The 22,989-nt window shown below is 49.8% G+C and overlaps 10 protein-coding genes across 10 annotated transcripts; 2 read left to right on the top strand and 8 right to left on the bottom strand.

The window, feature by feature from the left end:
• Positions 1 to 555: 555 nt before the first annotated feature.
• On the bottom strand, positions 556 to 4,461 carry N7469_011013 (putative inositol polyphosphate phosphatase; the record flags this gene model as incomplete). Its single annotated transcript, XM_056649918.1, has 6 exons — positions 556 to 628; positions 689 to 1,356; positions 1,414 to 1,673; positions 1,726 to 1,935; positions 1,995 to 4,338; positions 4,411 to 4,461. The coding sequence occupies 6 exons, from the start codon at positions 4,459 to 4,461 to the stop codon at positions 556 to 558; spliced, it is 3,606 nt and encodes a 1,201-aa protein (XP_056497049.1).
• A 381-nt stretch (positions 4,462 to 4,842) lies between these two features.
• Positions 4,843 to 5,611, top strand: N7469_011012 (CHY zinc finger protein; the record flags this gene model as incomplete). Its single annotated transcript, XM_056649917.1, has 5 exons — positions 4,843 to 4,847; positions 4,976 to 5,019; positions 5,076 to 5,149; positions 5,240 to 5,466; positions 5,530 to 5,611. 5 exons carry the CDS (start codon positions 4,843 to 4,845, stop codon positions 5,609 to 5,611), a joined length of 432 nt encoding a protein of 143 aa, XP_056497048.1.
• A 354-nt stretch (positions 5,612 to 5,965) lies between these two features.
• Positions 5,966 to 7,080, bottom strand: pre6 (proteasome core particle subunit alpha 4; the record flags this gene model as incomplete). Its single annotated transcript, XM_056649916.1, has 5 exons — positions 5,966 to 6,281; positions 6,356 to 6,743; positions 6,857 to 6,909; positions 6,963 to 6,969; positions 7,053 to 7,080. 5 exons carry the CDS (start codon positions 7,078 to 7,080, stop codon positions 5,966 to 5,968), a joined length of 792 nt encoding a protein of 263 aa, XP_056497047.1.
• Positions 7,081 to 8,441: 1,361 nt separating this feature from the next.
• N7469_011010 (putative RNA binding protein (Arp)) lies at positions 8,442 to 10,583 on the bottom strand (the record flags this gene model as incomplete). The annotated part of the gene is made up of 3 exons (XM_056649915.1): positions 8,442 to 10,081; positions 10,176 to 10,233; positions 10,428 to 10,583. The coding sequence occupies 3 exons, from the start codon at positions 10,581 to 10,583 to the stop codon at positions 8,442 to 8,444; spliced, it is 1,854 nt and encodes a 617-aa protein (XP_056497046.1).
• Positions 10,584 to 12,065: 1,482 nt separating this feature from the next.
• On the bottom strand, positions 12,066 to 12,514 carry N7469_011009 (uncharacterized protein; the record flags this gene model as incomplete). The annotated part of the gene is made up of 2 exons (XM_056649914.1): positions 12,066 to 12,186; positions 12,342 to 12,514. The coding sequence occupies 2 exons, from the start codon at positions 12,512 to 12,514 to the stop codon at positions 12,066 to 12,068; spliced, it is 294 nt and encodes a 97-aa protein (XP_056497045.1).
• A 1-nt stretch (position 12,515) lies between these two features.
• Positions 12,516 to 12,803, bottom strand: N7469_011008 (2-5-dichloro-2-5-cyclohexadiene-1-4-diol dehydrogenase; the record flags this gene model as incomplete). The annotated part of the gene is made up of 1 exon (XM_056649913.1): positions 12,516 to 12,803. One exon carries the CDS (start codon positions 12,801 to 12,803, stop codon positions 12,516 to 12,518), a length of 288 nt encoding a protein of 95 aa, XP_056497044.1.
• An 861-nt stretch (positions 12,804 to 13,664) lies between these two features.
• Positions 13,665 to 17,189, bottom strand: N7469_011007 (condensin subunit YCG1; the record flags this gene model as incomplete). Its single annotated transcript, XM_056649912.1, has 2 exons — positions 13,665 to 15,068; positions 15,126 to 17,189. The coding sequence occupies 2 exons, from the start codon at positions 17,187 to 17,189 to the stop codon at positions 13,665 to 13,667; spliced, it is 3,468 nt and encodes a 1,155-aa protein (XP_056497043.1).
• A 308-nt stretch (positions 17,190 to 17,497) lies between these two features.
• Positions 17,498 to 18,701, top strand: N7469_011006 (cysteine synthase A; the record flags this gene model as incomplete). Its single annotated transcript, XM_056649911.1, has 2 exons — positions 17,498 to 17,615; positions 17,704 to 18,701. 2 exons carry the CDS (start codon positions 17,498 to 17,500, stop codon positions 18,699 to 18,701), a joined length of 1,116 nt encoding a protein of 371 aa, XP_056497042.1.
• A 439-nt stretch (positions 18,702 to 19,140) lies between these two features.
• On the bottom strand, positions 19,141 to 19,790 carry N7469_011005 (translocation channel protein TIM22; the record flags this gene model as incomplete). Its single annotated transcript, XM_056649910.1, has 3 exons — positions 19,141 to 19,476; positions 19,551 to 19,646; positions 19,701 to 19,790. The coding sequence occupies 3 exons, from the start codon at positions 19,788 to 19,790 to the stop codon at positions 19,141 to 19,143; spliced, it is 522 nt and encodes a 173-aa protein (XP_056497041.1).
• Positions 19,791 to 20,417: 627 nt separating this feature from the next.
• On the bottom strand, positions 20,418 to 22,286 carry N7469_011004 (DUF4048 domain-containing protein; the record flags this gene model as incomplete). The annotated part of the gene is made up of 3 exons (XM_056649909.1): positions 20,418 to 20,616; positions 20,681 to 21,050; positions 21,101 to 22,286. The coding sequence occupies 3 exons, from the start codon at positions 22,284 to 22,286 to the stop codon at positions 20,418 to 20,420; spliced, it is 1,755 nt and encodes a 584-aa protein (XP_056497040.1).
• Between the last annotated feature and the right edge of the window lie 703 nt (positions 22,287 to 22,989).

Here is a 22,989-nt window from a genome sequence, read left to right as displayed (position 1 = left end):
TATATTCAATAGTGCACCATTATTTCCAATTTAATATTACACCATGTTTATACTTATAACCAGTTTTCGTGCGGGGAATACTAATAGAAGTCCCGGATAAATGAGTGCCTCTAATATATCCATGGACGAGGAGAAATGGCAAGTTTGATGTCGATCTCTGCATTCTGCGTAGCGCACATATTAAGGTGACATCCGGCCAAACGCATACTAGATTGCCCAATCACTTCAATAAGACTGAACAAGTACGGAGTCATACTTGACCCAATGGAGAATTCGAAGTGACCCCAAATTCTCCGAATTCTCCATTGGGCGAAATATGAGAGGTTTCTACTGAAAATCCCGTGGGTCAACGCGGGATTTATACTACCATGTACACTCTCGCAGAGAAAGATTCGACACTTTACTGCATTCAAATATTACAGTAGTAGTTAAGCAGTCTCTGAGGTAGAAAAGTTTCGCTCATGATACATATCTATCGTGATTTCATTATTCGTACAATATTACACCCTAATCCTATACGAAGGTTTCCAGGTCACACAACTATACACAATGCTTTCATTGTCCTTTCATGATTAGCGCACGGGCTTGGCCGGGGTCAGTGCCGAGAACAGTGATGAGATATTCGATGCTAGATTGAAGTATTAGCTTGATGAAGCCTGATATCAATGGAAATGGTGCCGTCACATACCTAGCTTCAGAAGCTAAACGCCGCTTCTCATCCTGGAACTCTTGTTGGCAGGTTTCCCACGTCGCGGCTCGTTCCTGCGGCAAAATTGTTTTGACGCGAACTTTGAAGGTCGCACTGACAGGTCGATGATCGGAGGCACGGACTTCATGGCGTCGGTACTCGAGTTGCTTGACGCGGCCTACGCCACGATACAACACGCGGTCACACCAGGCAGGAGACCGCTTCTTATCACTCGAATCATATTGATCAGTGCCCACATCATATTTATACGTTGGTGCAAAGGTGATCGGGGCTTCAATAAAGCTGCGTAGCCGGAACCCTGGGTTCTTTCGTCGTGATGCCAGTAGTTGATCACGCTCAAGAAGTTTGTTCAGATTGTTTTGACGGACGGCGTCTATGATGACGTTCCGAGGGATGGAATCAATGCGATAGTTCAGGTCACCGTTTAAGAAACAGATCTCGTGATCCATTATCATTGAACCATCGCCGCCGCTCGCAAATTGATTGATTCGAGTACCCAAGTTGGTTTCTGACGGCAAAGGCTCAGCTTCGAGAATCGCGGCAATGTCATTGTTGCGATGAGCAGTTTGCGTCTGTCCCGCTGCTAAATGGCAATTAACAAAACACATTGAGCTGTCGTCCAGAACAAAGCGGAAGACAAGAGCGCCCTAGAATCAAATTATTAGCTATTTTTGCGTCCTATTGTCCAAATGACTCTCACGAACCTTGTTTCCATGCAACCCGCCCATGCCTCTCTTAATTTCCGAAGCATTGACACTTTTGATATTGTGGCGTTCTTTGTGCTTGACAAATATGCAAGTAAAGAGGCCCACCATGTTGGAGCTGTGCAGAAGAACATAAGATTCTTCAAGCGGCATGCACTCGTGCAGTGTGCGGGTGAGATGGTCGATCCACACTCGGTATTGTCGACTCATGTGCTCTTTCTCACCATTCTCTTTCTTTTTGCTTCCAAGGAGCAAGCTCTCTGCGAGAAATGTCAGTTATTAGCTATAAACAACAAGGACAATGATACATACTAGCCGTGATCTTCTTGTTTTCTAGATCAACAAGCTCTTGGAAACCAAAGACCACAATTTCCGGGGGGTCTTCAGGATGAACGGCATCACGTATGAATTCTGATGTGCGTACACTACCGGGCGTTGAGGCGCCAGCATTCCATGTCACGATTGCAGCACGAATTTCTCGAAAGTTACAAAATTCAACGTCCCTACTTTGCATGCGGGCATCTGAGATTCGTCAGTAAGAATTTTGGCCGTCCTTAAATAGCCGTCATGACAGAACTTACCAAGCCAGTCATCTTCCAGCATGCCGTCCCAGAGACGAATGCAATTGTCCGTGCCAAGCGACGTCACCTGCAGGCGGTTCAAAGTCCATACACTGCTAGTATCAAGGACGAATGTCGACACAGGATTATCATGAGCACGCCAATCCTTCTTGACCGTCCATGGATTGGTGGAGACATCGTAGACATAGATCATGCCGGTTTTGTAGCCCGCCCACAAGTAATTTCCAACAATGGCGAGACAACTGATTCTATAAACGCTGACATTGACAACAGCTATACACGTGTAGTCCACTGAAGAGTAAATGGTTACTTTGCCATCCGCATGACCAAGATATATGCGACCTCCGTCTTTCGTGGTATATGTACCAGAAGTGACGTCGCCGGAGTGTTGAAGTCCCAGTGGCCGTTTGAAGACCCTGAAGGAAGTATCATCGCGTACATTAGGGCGGTATACATGGACGTCTTTCCCAGTCGCCAGCCAAAATGTATCATTGACAACCATGGAGAATGTATGGCCGCGAGCCACCCGCTCGTGGGGATCGTGATAGCTATATTGCAAGCTAGGAGTACCCGATTCATCTGGTGGCCAGACTAAAAGACGGCCCTCGTCATCCAATGTCCACATCTCCTTCTTATGTCGCACAATCTTAATTACCTCCCGACGAGAGGGATAGGCTCGGGTGGCCACAATTGACTGTGAAGCAATGTCTACTTCATGAATATCGCCGGCGGAGGTTCCAAGCCAGATACGCTTTCCTTCTTCCTCAAGTGTCGATCCGGGCTTGAAAGCTAGAGTCAGAGCCTTCACCGTTTCACCGTGCATCAGGCTCATGACCTGTTCACCAGTGGTAAGATCCCATATGCGAGTCACATAACCGGTCGTGCATACGTATTTGCCGCACACGTCCAGTAGACGGGTATCGTATCGGGTAAAGATTTCCTTAGGTCCGGTTTTGAACAGCGGTGGCCTCCGATTTGCTAGCGAGGCATCGGGGTAATCAGTCCGTGAGATTGGAGGCTCTTCCGTCGGTGGCTCCTCCTCTTCCGTATCCGTGCGCGCTGGACGGCGCTCCTGGTATGAAGATGTAAGATGAGATTCACGAGGCAGAGACTGTTGTCTTTGTATAGGGCGCGGGCTCTGAGAATGATTCGAATGCGCATGAGATGGCGCAGATCGAGCAATCGGTGTCGTTGGGCCATTGCTATTGGCCGGCCGAGGGGTTTCTCGGGCAGGCGAGAGCGCACTCTGCCGAGGGACAGTGGCACTTGGCCGGGGAGGAAGGCCCGGACGGTCATAAGGGCTGTCGCTTGCGCGAAGCTTTTGCGTTGAGAGTGGTGGAGCAGTAGAGGATTCTGGGATTGCAGAGGATGTCGGTGGTATTTGCACCATCAATGGCTTGGTAGCCCTAGAGGGCTCAGGGACAGGACGACTTCGAGAAAACCCCAATTCCCGTGCATCTTGTTTTGCCTGGTAATTGGGGACAGGCCTTCGTTCATCAAATGATCGTCGAGTTGGGGTTTCCGTGGTAGGGCGTCCAGGTGGAAGCTTCGGGGGAAGTTTACTTGACGAAGATGGCTTCGCTGGGGCTTTCTCTGGGCTGCTGGGAGGGGTGTTGAAAGGGGAAACATGGTCATCCGATGAAGCTATCTCTGATCGTGGAGCTAGAGAATTAGAGTCCGGGTGGGAGAATTGTGGTGGTTTCGCCGGTATCTTCGGCTTGTTTGCTCTATTAGCGGGAGGAGGGAGTGAGGCACTCTTCAGCTTCCTGTCAGCTGGACTCCCATTCCCATTTACCATCAGAGAGTTCGGGGATAACCGTTGGGCTGATTCTCCCACTGGAACAGATGAGCCAAGCTGCGGCGTAATCGGTCTTTGAGGAGGTGCGGGGGAAACTCCGGCGGAGACTGACGCCCTCGGAAGATGAATCGAGCTCCTAGCCATGCGATTGTCATCTTGACGAGGCAAGGAGAGGTCCCGCTTTAGTTCTCGTGGCGGAGATTGGGGTGAATCAACAGTTAAGGTGGGCGGTAGCTGTGGGGAAGAACGATTCAAGTTCATAGAAATGGGCCGGCCATAATGGCTTCCCGGGGAGCCGCGCGCTCGTAATTGAGCACTTCCGGATAGATCAGGGCGTCGGCCTTGTCTTTCATCGATTGTCGCATTCCATGGAGACTGTGAGCGAGGCAGATCCAAGGAGGCGCGGGTGGAGTTGCGTGGCTCATCATTGGGCTCCGGGGTTCGCAAAAAACGATTGGTGGATTCGTTTGGTTTTATACCGACTGACGACTGGGTTTTGCGGTGTGAGAGGTTTTCGAAATGAGAGAGTAGAGAGGATACGGGTCTCTGTTGTTCATGAAGCCAGACTGATTAGTGTCTCCGCAAGCCACATCGGGAGGGAGCTAAGTGTATACATACAGAGGGGGCATCCTCATTCTCTGAATCCCTGCCGTTTCCCTCCATAGCCATGATCATATACTATCTTATTTATCGCCGAGGCCAGCTGGGTCGATCAATCATAAATCTGGCCACCGGTGCCTGAAGGAGGTCTCGTGGACAATATGTACTGTAGAAACAACGCAATAGGTTCGGAAGTGTTAACTAGACCAGGGACGAGCGAGAAATCGGATAAGAAACCGAGAATAAGTAAACAACAGGTGGCACAGAGGCCGAAGAAACAAAACCGGCGTTCAAGAGGAAATGCGAAAAGGAAAGGGAGGTGAAATGAAGTGGCGGGGAGGGAAAGTGGAGGACTGACGACGATCACGGGAATCAACTGGTTCCTGCGCTTCTTCCGCAACTCCCACCGGACATTTTTTTTGGCACTTTCACACTCGCTCGGCCAACACAATGTGGTAAGTTGATCACTTTTAGTCAGAATATCTAGCAGCTACATATCTCCGTACCTGGTACCGGTCATTGTCAACTTTACCAGTACTGCCCGCATTCCAGATCATTGACTAACTTCCCCCCCTCTATGCAGTAAACACATCCTCAACGCTCAAGTAGCTATTCGCTCTGCCTGCTGTATGCCTCTGTCAGACCCCATTTCCCTCGAGGCCAATCAATAACACATCTGCTAGGCCGTAAATGGTTCGATTGCGCCGAATGTCACCAGGAACAGGAGTCGCACCAGCTGGCAAAGTCCAGTGAAATGGTATGGCATCAAACCCCCCTAAAATATTGAGAGGGAGAAAGACGAACACGGCGAAGATCAAGGGTTTACGTCTAACCGTCGCCAATCTAGATCTTTGCATGCAAGAAATGCAAGAAGTGTTTCCGAAAAGATGCCTCCGAGTTTGAAGAGAGGTTCGCATACCCCGCGCGTTCGTCGACATATATCAAGCTAATATACTCGTCGTCTTCTTTCAGTGACGAATACTGCCCGCACTGTGATAACCACTTCGTCCTTGAAGCTGTGACACCACAAGCTTCTCTCCAGGTGGAGGGTGATGATGCACGCATGGATAACCGGTAAGTTATGGAAGTCTGTTGATATTTACATTCTCTCAAAGACTAACCATTCATCACTTCTAGTATGCTCAAGGATGACCGTGTTCGCGGTGATACAGACCGTTCTCTCTTTAAATTCCGCGATGTTTCCGACCGGATGGGCTAGAGGGTTGTACTGCACATTGGATAATTTATGATGTTGACGATACGATGATTTTCTTGGAGATAGGCTCCCTAGCATCAATACCCTGCTGATTTCTGTTGTACATTATGGGAGCTGCAAATCGAGTTGAATATAGATTGAGAGGCCAGAGAATTGGCAGGAGTTCCGACATTTCTGTAGTTGAATAATGCCAACCCTAAGTAGTATTTATTATTCAAGACTGCTTAGTGTCTCAACGGAGTATAATATAATCTTTCATGATTTTCTTCATCAAAAAAGGGACTAGCGCTGCAGTAAATTGACAATATCAAAATCTAGTCGCCTCAGGCGCCAGATATTCTTCTATCTAGAAAGATTTTACTCACCACCGGGCCGAGTCAGAATGGCCGCTGTGGTGGTACCCGTCCGGCTGGTCTTCTTCTTAGCGGCCTCCTCCTGCTTCTCAGTCTCGATGCTCTTAACGTAAGACTCGATCTGGTCATCTGGAAGCATCTCAACCCGCTTCCCGGGAGCCATGATAGCCACCTCAATGTTCTTCGCGCCAGTCTGCACAACCTCCAGCAATGACTTGATAGTCAATTGAATTGTCTGCTCACGATCCATTCCCTCCTGGTGGTTGCGCTCGAGGAACTCGCGAACGGTCTTGCTAGACCGACCAATGGCGTTCGCTTTCCTATTTAGGGAGAAAGATTGAATGAGTCTAGAAGAACTCCAGGAATGCTTGCAGGTCAGTCGGAGGGTACTCACCAAGCGGAATAAATTCCAGATGGCTCAGTCTGGTAGAGGCGCGGGGTACCATCATTCTTGTCAAAACCGACAACCAAAGTACTAATACCGAATGGACGAACACCACCACTCTGAGTATATCTCTGTTGGACACTGGCAATGTGTTTGGTAATGTATTCGATGGTGACGGGGTCCTCGACGGTCAGACGGTGGGACTGGGCCTCTAACCGGGCCTTGTCGATGAGGATACGGGCATCGGCATTCAGACCAGCGAAGGCAAGGCAAACGTGGTCATCGACCATGGCGATCTTAGAGGGTGTAATGCGGGTATCTTGAAGTTTAAGGGCGGATCGCTTCTCGCAACCCAGCACGACGATGTCATCACCTTTCACACCAACGGCACAAGTACCTACAGATCATAATATGTTAGGTCAAAATCTCTCTATAGCAATCTAATAGCTAAAGAAACCGAGGCAGCAGGGTCGTGGAAAACTGCATCGTGATCAATGAGGTTGAGCTTACCGCGCTTAACGGCCTCCATGGCATACTCGACTTGGAAAACGTGGCCATCGGGACTAGACTGGATTAGAGTGGTTCATAACTCGAGCTTCGACTCGAAGTCGCATACCTGAATACTGCGATGGGTTAGCACTGTAGGTCTCTAATGGAGGGCTGGAGCAAAGGGAGCTTCCCGGTGGAGGATAGCTAGCTGGCTTACCTGAAAGAGCTCGGTCGTAGCCGGACATTGTGGTGGAGGATCAAAGGGATATAGGGGATGTAGGATAATCAAAAAAAGAGAGATTGTCGTAGGATTGATGGGGCAGGAGTTGGAAGAGTACTAAAGCAGAGCACGACGAGTTGCGGGAGAGCAATGACGGGGGTTCAACTTGCGGGCGGTGGACACGACAGCGGACGGTTGCCTTGGCGCAGCCGCGCGGATACGGCGAGAGCTACAGCTACCTTAGGTTGTATACCATACATGGTTGTGAGATTGTGAGAATGGGATTGAATATTGAAATGCTCAAGGGCTTCCAAATGTATACAGATGCTCATTTCTTAAATTGGAAGCTAATAGATAGCAATAAACATCGGTTTTTCAGTTTTCAGATGTTATATAATCAGAATCGAATCATATAACTAGGCAAGATGCATTAGTGTAACAACTGTTGCTTCTTGCTAGGCTATTAGGTATAGATCAGTCTTTCAACTGACAGCATTCTTTTAACGTTATAAGGGTATTCCAAGTAGATTCTACGTGCTAAATTGAAACGAGAAGTGCCCATCCTTGTACCAATTGAATTCAACGCTTTCCATGTTATACAGGTCAGACCTCTCCCGAAGTCCCCCGGAACAAATACAGAGAAGAAAAGAGATACAAGAAACAGGAGAGGTATGGACAAACAATCTTTTTTTGCATTCACAAGAGCCTGGCAGAGGTTCGGTCGAGAAGCTCAAGAATCTTGATCGAATGCCCGCACAAGCGCAAAAGGAAATCCCCCAACACCCTCAACGGAGTCCGAGCCATTGTGTATCCCACCCGTGAGATCAAATACCGTGAATTCTCCGACGCTTGCCATGGACCCAACGCAGAAAGAGATGACAAAAGATCTAAAATGCAAAGCAGGTTGAATGCTCAACCAAGGCTCACAATGCGCTCGCGTCCGAAAAACTCACACAGACAACGGCTGATATAAAACAGAACCCACGCCCCGGGATCCCCGCGGCCGCCATCCCTGAACAAAAAGAAAGAAAAAGAAAAGGAAAAAAAAAACAATGACAAGATGAGGAAAGAAAATGACACGAACAAGAGAACAGACCAAGAGACCATATAGAGCTGTAAATGATGGGGCCAAGGATATGACATAAATAAGAAAGCATCCCACAAATCACTCGCTAAGGCGAGAGAAAAAACATCCAGGACCATCAAGACGCTACCCGCCTGCTCCTTCCAACCCGATGCACCGAAACCCTTATACAAAATGCGTATCAACGAATATCAACCAACGCATATACCTGCCACAGTGCAGGGTTGCAATATGGACAACGTAAGTGTGACCGCCCGGCTGGGCTATCTTTTTGTTTTGGTGTTATAAACAGTCTATACGCTTTACGCGGGAGACTTGTTGGCCCCAGCACCGTTACGGCGCGAGTGAGGATCGTCGGTAACAGTCAAACCACCGAGACCAGTCGACAGGAAGGCGAAGGGGTCGCTGGATCCCTCTGCACCGCCGTAGAAAGCGCCATTGGAGGAGGCACTAGTCGATGGGACACCGTGGTCTGCGCCAGTGAAAGCGGCCTGGGTGGCCGGGTTGGAGAAGGAGGCAGCAGAGTGAGAGGTGCTGGAGGAACCATAACCGGAGTTCACCTGGCCCATGGGTGGGTAAGCACCAGGGGCATTGCCCAAACCGCCGCTAGGGAGAGCATAGTTGTTGGGAGGACCACCGAACTGCTGGCTAAATCCACCGAACCCACCAGCGGTGGAGGCGAAGGGAGCCGGGGCCGGAGTGCTGGCCATCGAGTTAGGTCCCATACCGAATCCCGATGGAGGATCCATTGGGGATGGGAAGGCCGAGTCAGCGACGACAGCAGCCCCCGAGCGAGGCGCACCACAACGGAGACAGTTGATGTTCTTAGCGAAATTATGATAACCGCAACCTTCAGAACCACACTTCCAGTCACCGGCACGGAAAGGGACAACACCACCATTACCACCCATACCACGTGAGTGACCGCCCATTCCGTGGCCGTGACCCATGTGAGGAGGCATCATGTTAGGCGGGCCGTAGCCGTAGCCGTAGCCCATGGGGTCGGGAGCCGCCGCCATTGCAGGGAATGAGCAACGGAAGCAAGCAGTACGACGCTGGAAGTTGGAGAAACCGCATGAAGGACAGGTCCAGTCACCGGGGCGAGGGCGATTCTTAGAAGGAGGGAAAGGTGTGAGAATTTCGGCAGCACGGTCCAAAACACGGCTCGACGATGGAGAGACCTCGATGGCCTTCTCGTTCAGAGCCCGACCATTCATGCACAAGCTCTCGGCAGCCTCCTCGTGGGAGGAGAACACGGCAAATCCAGTACCGGTAGGCTTGTGTTGATCGGGGGTTCGGAGAGTCCAGAAGGCGATCGGCCGGCCACCAAACTGAGTAAACCAGCTTTCCAGTTCGGACTGGGTTGTGTCGTGAGGCAGACCACTCAGGTGAAGAACCTTGCTTCGCTCAGCCAGGAAGGCTCGTACATCAGCGTGAGCATCCATGGGGCGGGTGAGGATCTCCGGGTGGTCCTGAGCAGGCTGAGACTTGCGAATCAAACCTTGAAGCACCCGGGCGAGAGTGACGGATTCGTCCATGGCACGACGGGGGGAGGCGGGAGCCAGTGCTTGCAGGTGGAAAGGCAAGTTGTGTTTGATGGGGGCCGAAGTCTGAACAGGCTCGACCTCAAGAGCCGCACAAATGTTGGAGAGAGAACTGGGACCGAAAGGAAGAGACTCGGGATGATGGGTTTGCCAACGCTGATATTCGGTCCGCAGGTCAAAAGTGCGGGAGTGCTGCAAGTATGCGGGCAGTACGACGGCCTTGTCACGGGCCTCGCGGGGCAGCTGCACGCGCAGATCCCACGAATCCAACGTCACAAAAGCAAACTCGAGTTGTTTGCTGGTAAGGTGTTCGTTGGCAAAAGTATCGAATCGAGAGATGGCATCACGGAAGGTACCTGCGGTGCGGACATGTTCCCATGTGAGAGTAGTCAAGCTTGCTTCAATAAGAGTTAGTGATTGTTCTGCTGGATCTCTTTCCTTTCGCCTTTTTGGTGTCGTTGATGAAAGAAAGTATTCAGAAGAAGCGCTTACTGCAGAGTGGGGTGATGGGAGTGTTGACAGGTTTGACGAGGACACTTTCACGATGCAACTATAAGAATTGTAAATATGTCAGCTTTAAATTCTTTGTGCATAGACGATCGTTTTTTTTTTTTTTTTCCACTCCTTCCATTTCTACCAGCATATACCCATCGTGGACCAGTTGATGAATACTTCGATGGATACAATGGCAGAAATCGGATCGGACGGGGCGTAACGGTTGGGGCGGGAATTGTGTGTGTGTACCTCTTCACAAGTCTTGCTGTCCAACAAAATCCATCCCAATTCGATCACCTCGGCCGAATCCTTGGTAACATATACGCCATGCTCATCGCAGGTGGTTGCAACGTGGATGACGATATAGCGATCCAGCTTAGGAGTGGGTGCTGAAACGGCCGCCATCGCTGACTTGGTTGCCAACGGAGCGGCAGGGGGAGGGTAAGAAGAGGGACCCGGGGAAGGGAGAGGAGAAGAGAAGAGGAGGGGGTGGAGAGAGAGAGGGGGGGATTGTCTCTCACTGAGAGACAATTCGACACGAAGACAAAGTGTCGATCAAAAAGAGAAACAAGAGAAAAAAAAGAAGAATCAAAAAACGAGGAAGAAGAGAAGCCCGGGGGAGAAAGAGAAAGAAGGGAAAGGGGGAGAAAGAGGAGAAAAGAAAAGAAGCAACCGCAACAGGTGGAGTTGCAAACCTTTCGGCTCTCTCTCTCTCTCTTTTTTAACTCAACGACAGTACTCTGTTCTACTCTACACTACACTACTGTACTTCCTCAGACATTCAGACACCCAGTTTACTCAATTCATTCGATACTTCATTCAATTTGCTAGTGCCTAGTGATCCTCCGTGATCATCTAGTTCCCCTGATCCAGATGGCTCGGTGACTCTGGCCGTGCAACCCCAACCCGGGATCCCTGTCCTGTCCCAACCACCCCCCCCCCCCTCTCTCATCTTCGGAGGTCTCCCTCCGGACTCGATTGATCTGATCAGGAGAGGTGAATTGGTTTTTAAGTTGACTCGATAACTTGTCAGAGCAAAACAGAGAGGGGTCTATTGAATTTCCCGACTTGTCCGGCATGCTACATGTGGATCCGGTCCCCTGTCAGAATTTCGTGCGGAATTCTCCATGGGCCCATGCTTCATATCAACTGGCGAGACTCGAGCGAATATTTACTTTTGCTGTTACAGCTGTCACAGCTGTCCCCCACATGAAAAAAAAATGATAGAAATGTTCGTAGTTGTTATAACCATTTCGGCTAACGACAGCAGAATAGTCGATCCGACGCACCAGCCAATGTCCATTGGTCATTTTAGCCGTGTAACTCACGGGAATATATACATTGTATGTCTAGTAAGACTACTGTAGTGTAGGTACAGTATACCATGAATCATCAGATTAGAAAGTCTATTTTAATCTATTTTCGAGTAGACAACCCTTCTTGAAATCAGAGTAATCCCATTATTACTAGAAATTATCTTCGAATGAAGTGGTATGGTCTAGACTGTCCCCCACGAGGTGAGACGCCGATCGTCCAGCGGGGCCAGTTGCCCTGCCTCAAAAGTTTGTTTTTGTGTACCAGGAACCTACTTGGAAGTATAAGATGCGTAGCGAATAGTATCAGATGTAATTGAGTACTTTAACAAAGCCAAGACTTGAATGGACTCTCTAATGGGAGATTCGACCCAATTGTCCAAAGCTGAAAATGTTCAGTCAAATGTGATTTGACTTGATACTCTTTAAGGGCTACATTGTTAGGGCTAACCAGTAGGAACTATATCACTCAAGTTCCCTTGAAATAATTACTCTTTTCTATTTGTACTTTGCCTGCATAGCTATGCATATTGTCTAGGTTGGTACCTAGACAATATAATGTGCTCAAATCTATTTAGATGTACCATTTCGCTAGTACCCCTCCATCAATTGGCAAACAAATACCGTTGACATAGGAAACACAATCTGATGCAAGCCAAAGAGATCCTTGTGCAACCTCATGTCTCTTTCCGAACCTGTTTGAACTGGTTAACGTTCACGGCAAACTCCTCCGGCGTAATTCCAATGACCTTCAAACATGCGGCAGACATATCACTCTACTCCGATCAGCAAAATGAAAGTCATTGACAATTTTTCACTCTACTAATCCAGATCACTTGAAGCAACTTACAAAAAATCGGACCTGCCCAAAGGACCGCCTTTATTGGATGCATGTTTGGTCAATCCGATCAACGCATGCTTCGCCGATGTATAAGCCGGCATATAGGGCACAGCTAAGAATGTGTTGACAGAGGCGATGCTGACAATAGATACTTTACTTCCTTGCCTTTTCATCTGCTGCATCTCATATTTCAAGCACAAGGCAGTTCTTGTCAGAGTGGCATACATCGATCTTCTCCAGCGCTTTTCGTCGAACTCCATCAACGGCGTCTTGTCGGGGCAATGAGCTGCATTGTTGATTGCAACATCCAACCCGTCCAAAGAACCCGACAGTACTCACAATCAAATTCTCCACCTCATCCGAATTCAAGAACGCCGCTGCAGTCGTCTTTCCCATGCCTTGGGCACCCTCCGTGATGATGGCAACTTTGCCCTTGAGTAATGGGAAAATCGGTGCTTCTGAGATATTCATTCTCACTGTATTTCTCGTTCAAAGAATCTCACATATCTAATTGAGGGGAAAACATGGGGTATGTTATGCATCTAACCTATTTTCGACGTCACTTTGATAGGAACTCTTGCACTTCAGTATTATGAAACTAACATGAGTGAGAATGATTGGTGAATAGAAGTCCTGGACCGTCTTTTGGCCTCAAACTACAAGTACGCCCGTACTAGGATGGGATCTGATATCTGATTCGCACCATATCAAGCCATCCATGAATGCTTCTCGCCCTCCCTGGCCGCTGTGGGGGGGGGGGGCAGAAAGGGTACATTGTACAAGCTCAGCATGTGTTAGTGCGAGTTTCCCTCCACTCGCTTGCAGTCTGCTCGTTGAACTGAGTGAAACCTGAGTGGGTGACGTGTACTATAATCGGTTATAAGCTCTTAGAGACTCATGCATCATGACGATCGATGGTATTTCGGGGAGGAGAGAATACTGATCCTGCCACAAAGAATCAGTGGATAGTATCAGCTGGCGGGAATTTAAGTGGCAAGCACCCATTCCCATGCTGAATGTAGAATCTACTTCGACCTGTTGGGCAACAATGGGATCACCTGGACAATGTTTTCGAACAGTACACTAGAGGAGCCTCGATTAACATTAATGAAACATCGGAAATTCATATTTGAAAATGAAAGATAGAATTTGCTGGCCATGGAATTCTCTCTTATAAATCGGAAACGCCAGGTTGAAATCTAAATCATGTACAGTTTGAAAAAAAAAAAAATAGCTCCTGTTACGCATAACCACCGAAATTACAGACCCAAGGCATCCTATCCTAACCCAGCCAACGCCGATCACTCAGAGCAAAGGGAAAGAAACAATTCATCATTCATCAGCAACCTCCTCTTTGATAATCGTGCCACGGCTGGTATCATTATCGTCTTCTTCGTCCTCTTCCATAATGCTTGGCTCGACAGCGACCTCACGACGGTTGGCACCACTGCCTTCAATGGAGGGTTTCACGCTACCAGATCGAACGCGGCTGTCATCATTATCGCCTTCATCCTCTTCCATGATACTAGGCTCCACGCTAAAATGGCGGCGGCCAGCGGTGGGTTCAACAGAGCGGCGAACACTGGCAGAGCGGACACTGCCAATATCACTATCCTCCGTTCCTGCACGAGGACGAACACTGGCGGCGCGCGCATCTTGAGCGACGGCGAGAATCTTCAGAACAGAATTCTTGGTCTTAACAAGAGCATTTCGGCTCGATGCCTCCGCAGCAAGGCCCTCCTCGATGGTTTGATCCAGAAGCTCTTTGACCTCCTCGGCCAATTGAGCATTTTCAGGATCAATCTCAACTCCACCAGCAGTAGCACTACGAATACTACTGCGGAACTGGTCTTCCGTGCTTTCGGGGGCGCGTGAACCGGAACGCGAAGGCAGAGTTGGTGCTGCAAAGTAAAGCTTGCTCAGCAGAGTGAAAAGCAGCTTACGCTCTTCCCGGGAACAGCGATTGGTGGATTGTGTGACACCTAGAACACGCTCTAAGATATCTTTAACTAGGGCAAGGTGCACCCAGCCACAGGCTGTTGAGCTAGCTGCTCCACCAGCAAGAACCCGCTCACCACCTAAGCCGACGACTCTTCGCTCATCGGTCCATTCGGCAAGCATTCCAATAACGCCAGTCATCAGGGCTTTGATTTCACGCTCTCCAATGCTTTCATCGATCTCACCATCGCTATCCTCCTCAGCCTCTAGCGAATAATGTTCTTCCGCCGCGTTGATGACAGCTCGGACTACTGGCACTGCAATCCGGCGCATGTGATTTGTGTTATCGAGACGCGAATGACAATAGACAGGGAAGAAGTATGCTAGCGATTGACGCAGAGCAGGGTTCTCACGAGTGCGTGGGTGGAAGAAGGATAAGACAAGAGATTGCAACAGAACCTCGACGTTGCTTTGGTTGAATTCTTGGATGGCAAGGGGAACGTTTGGACCAGAGGGCTCGAATGTGTTTGTCAGTAGTAGCTTTGAAAGCGCTGTGGCAGCACCAGACTGGACACTCGGTGGTGAGTTGGCCTTGAGAGCCCGCGTAAACACCTTGAACAGAGGCTTCTGCATAGGAGGAGGGACAACAGTCTCGCCATCAGCTTGGGTGACAGGGGTGAGGAGAGTCGGGTGAGTAGTAACCATATCACAGATGATCTGAATAGCAGTTACTTGCAACCCCTCATGACCCTTGCTGTAACAGTGGATAAAGAGTGTCATGTTCTCTTCGGCCAGGTTCTAATATAATGTTAGTAACTAGATTGCACCTTTGACTCAATAAGCTCTCTAACGCACCTTATCAAGTAGACAACAGAGGCCCAAGCAAAGGAGACCACGCTCACGGATGGGAGCCTCATGACTTCGAACAGCAGGAACGACGAGGTTGTTCAACATCGTCACCAAGTTCATGTTCTGCTGCAGGTGGCCCTGAACATTCTGAAGCATGCATTGGGCGATATGCAGACACTTCATATTGACCACAATTTCCTTGATGATCTTGGCCTTCGCCTCTTCTTTGTTGAAGGGGACATCTGGCTCTTCCCCAGGTGTCTCGGATCGATGGCGACTGCTAGTATCATCGCTGATTTCAGACTTCGCGGACACGAAACTATCTTCTGTGATGATTGTGTCATGAACCTCAGCAATAGCTTCAAGGACTACACTGCAGAATTCGCTCTCGCCGGCAAGGTCAGCACCGCAAGCGCACCGCAGTGTCTCGACAACAAGCTTGGTACACTCCTCTGGGAGCTCTGGTACAGCCAGTGATTCTCTCAGGAGAGAGAACATCTTTCGACGACCAACCTCATCACTATAATCCAGAGTAATTGCGATGTGCAGCAATTGTTCGACAATGAATTCTTGTTCGACCGCATCCTCGTCATTCGCTTCGCCGGACTCTTTAGTGCTCTTCTTGCGCTGCAAGAGCTCTTCCAAGTACTTCCCAAGGAAGAAAGCAAGAGCCGTAACTTCTGGCATCTTCTCCTCCACAAGATCATCGTATTTACCCTCGTTCTGAACACGGCAGAAGTCGTTGAATGATCGAATTAGGAATGCTGACTCGGCTGTGAGGGAGTCCCAGAAGGGCTGATCGAAGACCACCGCTTCTCGGTAATCAGCACGGCCTTCCCAGAAGCTACGCATCGCTTCGTGGGCAATGCCGGTTTCGACTCCCGAGTTAACCACATCGATACGTTCCAAAAGCTCGAGAAGGGCATTCGGATCAGCTGGAGAGCGTTGAACAGTAGCAGCCTCCTCGCTCTGGTTTCTGTTTGTACCGGCACAGTCCTCGACCCAGCGGTCATAAAACAGCTTACCGGTCGCCTTGCGGACACTCTCGTCACGGTCTCGCAAGCCCCACCGAAGGAGCTTCTCACGCATAGATAGGGACAAGTGACGGAAATCACCCAGAGTCGGTAATATACGAGCATATAGAGTGCGGCGTGTCGGAGCATCGAGATCGCGGGCTCTTTCTAGTAGGTAGGGGAGGGTATCGGTACCAATCTGGAGATTGGCAAGAAGGTTCTTTCGGACATCAGCGCTGGTGTCATTTTGCATGATTTCGATTAATTTTTCAAGAAGAGCGGTCGAGTTATCATCTTCATCTTCGCCGTTGCCTGCCAGGCGTGCAAGTCCTAGCACAGCCTGTACTCGAACAGAGGATTCTTTGTCACGGATACGCTTCAGTAGACCTCCTCGGATAGTATGATATAGCTCGTCGTCAATTGCATCAAGCGAGTGGACAATATGAGCAATAATTTGCGTGGCGCGGAATCGAATCATCTTATCTTTCGCAGCAAGCACAGGTATCATTAGAGAGACCAGGCTAGAGGTCAGACGAGAAGTCGGAGTTTCCGAGGCGGTTTCCATCTCATCCTCTGGGTCATCCTGCGAAGCGAAGATCTCATTGTCCTTCTCGGTAGCATGGGCAAGGAAAGTATCCAGAAAGCGCAAGACGCGATCACCGACCGGCTCGGACTTCTTGATGGGAAGAATTCGAAGCATGCAGCGACCAACCTCTACATTAAACTCTGTCGTGGCGGGTGTCTCCTCTTCGGGGATCGGGATTTTCTCCTGCTCTTGTTGTGGTTCTTTTCCTTTCTTTTGTTGCGCAATTCCGGCGCAAATTTCTTGTAACTTCCGCAGGCGCACCACTAGTTTGCGGTGGCCAGTTGTTGAGCGCTGAGCATCTGCAAATATAGCGCAAACATCGCGACGGAGGTTCGGGGAGATGGATGGTAATGCTGGTTCTTCGGGAATAGCGAACGACGGGGTCACGGAGGGAGCACGACCTGTGGATGGCTGTGCCGAAGACCTGCGTGTCGTCGCAGAAGTCGAACGGGCGGCGACTCTGCCTGGCATGATTGTGTCGTTGAGTCAGTCGAGGCGCAGAATTAATGAAAGGCAAAGACCATCGCAGGCGCGCCTCGTCAGATGAGCAAGTCGAAGGTGAAGGACGACGGGAAGGAACGAGGGGCGGTAAACAAACAGCCCAAACGGGGAAGAACGATAAGAGTCACGTGGTAATTGGGAATCTGCTAGATTAGTCATGCCGTCATCGGAGGTTCCTCGGCCGACCCGCCGGCGCGATGATGTGATCGGAAGTTGTCTGGAGAAGAGGAGCTTGGCTGTATTTGATTCCTTTCTCAATTGTACCATACTCTTGCACCATGTTTCGTCAAAGTATCAGGCGCTTTGGCACGACCGCTCTTCGTGCTGCCGAAGGGTCGACTGCATATGCCACTCGAGTGTCTACTGCTCAAGGCTATGTCAATGGCCTGACAGAAGGTATACTCAAGCTCCCACTCTCTGGACCGGAAAGCAGGTTCATGTATAGGCCATACATTCTGACAATTATATTTTCTTCGTCGCGCAGCCATTGGCAACACCCCTCTCATTCGTCTGAAGCGTCTTTCTGAGGAGACCGGATGCAATGTTCTAGGAAAGGCGGAGTTCCAGAACCCCGGCGGCAGTGTTAAGGATCGGGCCGCTCTCTTTGTCGTGAAAGATGCCGAGGAGAAGGGACTGTTGAAGCCGGGCGGTACTGTCGTTGAGGGTACTGCTGGTAACACTGGCATTGGTCTTGCCCACGTTTGCCGGTCAAAGGGTTACAAGCTGGTTATCTACATGCCCAACACTCAATCCCAGGGCAAGATTGATCTGCTCCGTCTGCTTGGTGCGGAGGTGTACCCGGTCCCCGCAGTCGCATTCGACAACCCCCAAAACTACAACCACCAGGCTCGTCGACATGCCGAGTCACTCGATAATGCAGTCTGGACCAATCAATTCGATAACGTCGCCAACCGCCAGGCACACATTGAGACCACCGGCCCAGAGCTGTGGGCGCAAACTGGCGGCAAGATTGACGCCTTTACTTGTGCCACTGGTACTGGTGGTACCTTGGCTGGTATCACTCGTTACCTCAAGACTGCTAGCGATGGTCGTGTGAAGTGCTTTCTGGCCGATCCACCTGGCAGTGTGCTGCACAGCTATATCCAGAGTGGTGGCAAGCTGACCGAGCGCTCTGGTGGCAGTATCACCGAGGGTATAGGTCAAGGTCGTGTCACTGACAACCTGAGACCCGATATCGACCTTCTCGATGGCTCTGTCAATATTCCCGATGAGAAGTCCATCGAGATGGTCTATCGTTGTCTGGATGAGGAGGGCCTGTACCTTGGTGCTAGTTCTGCTCTGAACGTTGTGGCTGCAAAGGAGGTCGCCGAGAAGATGGGCAAGGGCAACACCGTCGTCACCGTTCTATGTGATGGCGCCTACCGCTATGCGGACCGTTTGTTCTCTGATACCTGGCTCAAAAGCAAGGAGCTCCGCGGTGCTATTCCCAAGCATCTGGAGAAGTACATTGTTCTGCCTTAATCTAGTACAATGTATGTACACTGTGAATATAGCAAAATTGAGTCGCAATAGAATAATAAGCGTAATACGCTACTAAAATCAACCTTTGCGATGTGGTATCCCTAATGAGAGAAGGTATTTCTCAACAAGATTTGTTGACTATTTTCAGAAATGTAAATACTATACAGGGGAGTTGAGGTATGTAATGCAGAATGGTCACGAATACAGCACAAATATCCACAGATCAGCTCTGCAAAGATAAAAAGCAGAAAACAACCCAAACGCCTGGTATGCACCTTTTCTATCCCAAATATCGCCAAGCGCCAGATAAATATACAAGTCGAAGGACGCAAAAGATCGAGTAAGAATATCAAGCACGAGGAGAGATCGGCGGAATGATGTATGGAAACCACCCAGCAAGGACTCCTCCAGCTGCCCTCCGACACGAACCTGAACCCGCTTACTCGGACTCAGGCATGCGCATATAAGCATCAATAGCAGCACTGAAAGCTGCAAAACCAGCGCAACCAAAAGCAGCCGCCTGCGGCCCAGCCTTCGCACCGAGGATACCACCGGTCAGACAACCCGCAGCAACGCTGTTGGTCAGGTCATTCTTAGCACGCAGACCCTCAATGCAGCACTCAGTTCCGGAGTACAGGGCACCGACAATGCCGAAGTTTTTCGCAGAGGACCACGACCGCGCGCCCATGTCCTTGAAACCGCGACGGACTTGCTCGCGCCAGGGGAGATTGGCGATTTCGCGGCCTTGGGGGGTAAGGGAGGAATCGTAGGACATCTGAGAGTGTCATGTTAGAAAGGTTATGTACATGATTAGATGGAAAAGACATCTCTGGTATTCTGATCACTTACACTGGCCATGAAAAGACCAAAAGCACCACCCAGACCGAAACCCATTGTACCGGAGATGACTGTCTTGACGGGACACGATTCCATTCCAGCTTGCATCTACCAACGCGCATTAATAGGGAGTTCACAGCTTGATAGAGTAGCATATCTCACCATCTTGACCATTGCCTGCTCTTGCTCGTTCATTCCTTGCATCTGGCCGTTGGCGCCCATGGCACCCGCCGACATACCCGGGAGACTCATATCGAATGGGAATGGTAATTCAAACCAAAAAGACTGATGATGTATGAATTATGCGGTCGTTAATCAGATCTGAGTATCTCCACCAAAAAAAAGAAAAAGGGAATGGGTATCGGATCCCCTTAAGGATTTTGTAGATTACAACAAGACGATCTCGCCAGGCGCGGAGGATCTCGCGGAGTGGCAAAAATAAATTTGCGGGAGCGGCGGGTCATGTGACCGACATATGCGGAAAAAATCCAGAAGTATACGAGGACAGCATATACATAATATGAACCTTGTATAGTATGTCATTGAAGATGTGTATCTCTTGAAAATATCTTTGGTTTAAAAGTTTTTCTTGACAGATGTGTACAGCAAAGTCAAGTAGACAGAAAAAAAAAGGAGAAAGAAAATGTAAAGAGAAAAAAGCAATTAAAGCAGACGCTCCCAAAACATACGCAGGGGAAAGAAAACAACGCTCTCTGAACAATCGTAATCTTGCATGAGTCCGTGGTGTATTCGTGCCAATTCGCCCAACGGGAGACCCTCAATGATGGGGCCGAAGAAGGAAATGGGGGTCAATATTTACAACGAAAGGTAAAGGGTAAAAGTTATAAGTAGTGGTTATAGTGGCAGAGAACCGAGCAATTAGTCCTTCTTGCTGCTCTTAGAAGAATCGGGGCTTTGGCGCTCTGGGGAAGGTGAAAGACTCCGCTCCCATTCTGCCATGAGATTAGAGGCAGTCCTTTGGAGTGTGGATGGTGCCAACTTCGTGATGGTGGGCCAAGGGATGCCTTCAGTCACACTAGGGTCTGGCGCGGCGAGGTTCGGATTCCAGTCGCCAAAACTGGGGACGGCGTCAGCGCATAACGAGGTTGTCATAAATGAAATCAGGAAAAGTTGAAATGTACCTAGCACTCGTGCGAGGGCTACTGCCCTGAGTTGTGGGAGATTGATCGTGTTTCGTGGACTCCACCGTTGATCTACTTGAAGAGGGCGTATGCTTCATTTTGGATGCGGGTAGTGGTGTATCCCACATATCCCAATTGCCAATCGTATCATCCTCTGTTTCGGCTGGACTGCTGGAGCGGTGATCGGGATGCTCTGGTTCGTTCTCGCCCCGAGGGGTCGTGGCGACGGCGGCTTTGTTGTTTTTGTGGTGGGAGGAGCTGCGGCGAGCGCCGGGCGACATCTGCGCTGGTGAATCAACGCCAAATTCGTGCCAGAATGACTTGGAGATGTCTGCTGGCGTGGTGTCTTTACCAGATGTATTCTCGGCCGCTGGGCCTCTACCCGTGACGACGACGACGATGATGATCGTGACAATTTACCCCCCGCAACTGATAGTCGCTCCCGACTCCGTGATTTGGCCTGAAGAGATTCTCTCTTGCGTGATGAAGATTGTCCTAATGAATTTGATGGCGACATGGTGCGTGATTCTGTCGCGCTAATACCTTCTTCGCCCACCGTTGCCTGTCGAATATCCTCGAAAAATGTCCATAGTCCCTCGCGTAGATCTGAAGCCATTTGCTTGCCGGTGCGCATGAGCGCTTCGCGCGATGGCGGGGGCATAGTCTTGCGCCACTGTTCAAGCACATGATCTGGCACTTGGCTCTCATCGGTCGGCATCCCAATGCTGGACACATTATTACGTTCAACCGATGGAAGAGTTGCCGAGCGCGGAGTGCGTCCCACACGATCCATTTCCGACGGCCCAGGGCTTCCAACGGAGGAGCCGGGGGCTGTGGTTGGGGACAAGAGGGAGAGCGTCCGAGCATGAGATCCTTGGAAAACCCGACGACCATTCGCAGAGATCGAGGTGCCCTTGGGTGCAGCTGCAGCACGAATGCTATTTCGGCGATCCAGCTCCCGGCTGAGACGTTCCTGTGAAACTGCAGAGCTCCCCACTGAGCTCATGCTTTGCTCACGGCGGTGGGAGATGGCTGACCCCTCTGGCCCACCAGCAAACTCGGGGGATCGAAGTGGCATCATCGGTTCGGCATGGTGATTTATCTCAGTGCGTTTCTTAGATTTTTCCGACAAGGCCCACTGCTTCTTAAGAGAGGCTAAATCTGATTCGGCGCGATTCAGCTCCTCCCGTAATTCCATCACCCTCCGTTCCTGAGAGGCGATGGCTCGGAGGAAGTCATAGCCATCGTCTTCCGAGTCGAAGGGTAGAGGGGTCCCGGCAGGTAACGCTGGGGAAGGGCGTGTTGACGACTGTGTAACTGGGGTCATGGATCCTGGTGAAGCTACAGCGTCGGAAGCTGAGGCAGGTTGATCCAATGGAATGTTGATGGGGAAGTTCAAGGTGAGACGTTTGGCATGACGAGCCCCGGCATGGGCTCTTGGAGGAAGCGATGAGCGTTTCTGTAGTAGAAGAGAAGATGAACGAGAGAGATGAGAGGACTTCTCGGAGACGGAGTCCGTTGACGTGCCAGTCGAAATCAAAGAATGGGACGCATCCGGTGGAGGACCGTGGCTGATGGTCTCGCCCAATCCGGGGGAACTCTCCATGGTGGGCCAGCCAGCAAGGAGAGAGTTGGGGGGGAAAAACAAATGACTAGGAATGAATGGGCATGGACAGAGCCAATATATACAAGCGGGATTGAGGATGAAGAGAAAAGAAAAGAGAGAGAGGAGAAAAAGAAAAGAAAAGAAAAGAAGAAGAAATCGAGTCTGGACGTTCTCCTGAGTCCACCGAGAGCGGGTCACCGCGCATCTTCGCCACGAGCGCCGAGTGTTTCAGGGGCCGTGGGGGAAGTTGTCAATCCACTACTAGTTACTACAGTAGACTAGACTAGACTATCCTGGGTTTGAGAGCTTGTTTGGATTCGTGGCTTGACAGATGGAGCTCATGGTATTGGAAATAGAAACCTGGAACTAATTTCATTTCTTGGGGTTTCAGGTTATAGTAAAGTGGTCTGATGATCCCTATTGTTTACACCTGTAAATTTATGGATAGTATATTTTTGTGTCTGATGTTGTCCTTCAAATTATACTGTAGTGTCATCCACTGTTGTATGGGACGGATCGGCATGCTTCATCTCGTGGCATCCCAAAAGGGGTCTATTAGACTTATTTGTAGGAATGGTTCACTCGGTACTCTCTGGACATAATCATAAAATTAAAGGTTGTATTTTTCTTAGTTATATAACTACCTATGGTTATAATCACTAATTATGAATAGAATGGGAGAGTATGGAGAACACACTAGTAT

This window comes from Penicillium citrinum (assembly GCF_028827155.1).
Source record: "Penicillium citrinum strain IBT 23319 chromosome Unknown utg000009l:1.0-4274883.0:1.0-4276374.0, whole genome shotgun sequence".
Taxonomy (NCBI): Eukaryota; Fungi; Ascomycota; class Eurotiomycetes; order Eurotiales; family Aspergillaceae; genus Penicillium; species Penicillium citrinum.
Note: the sequence above shows the minus strand (reverse complement) of the source record. Positions and strands in the feature narration are given on the sequence as shown.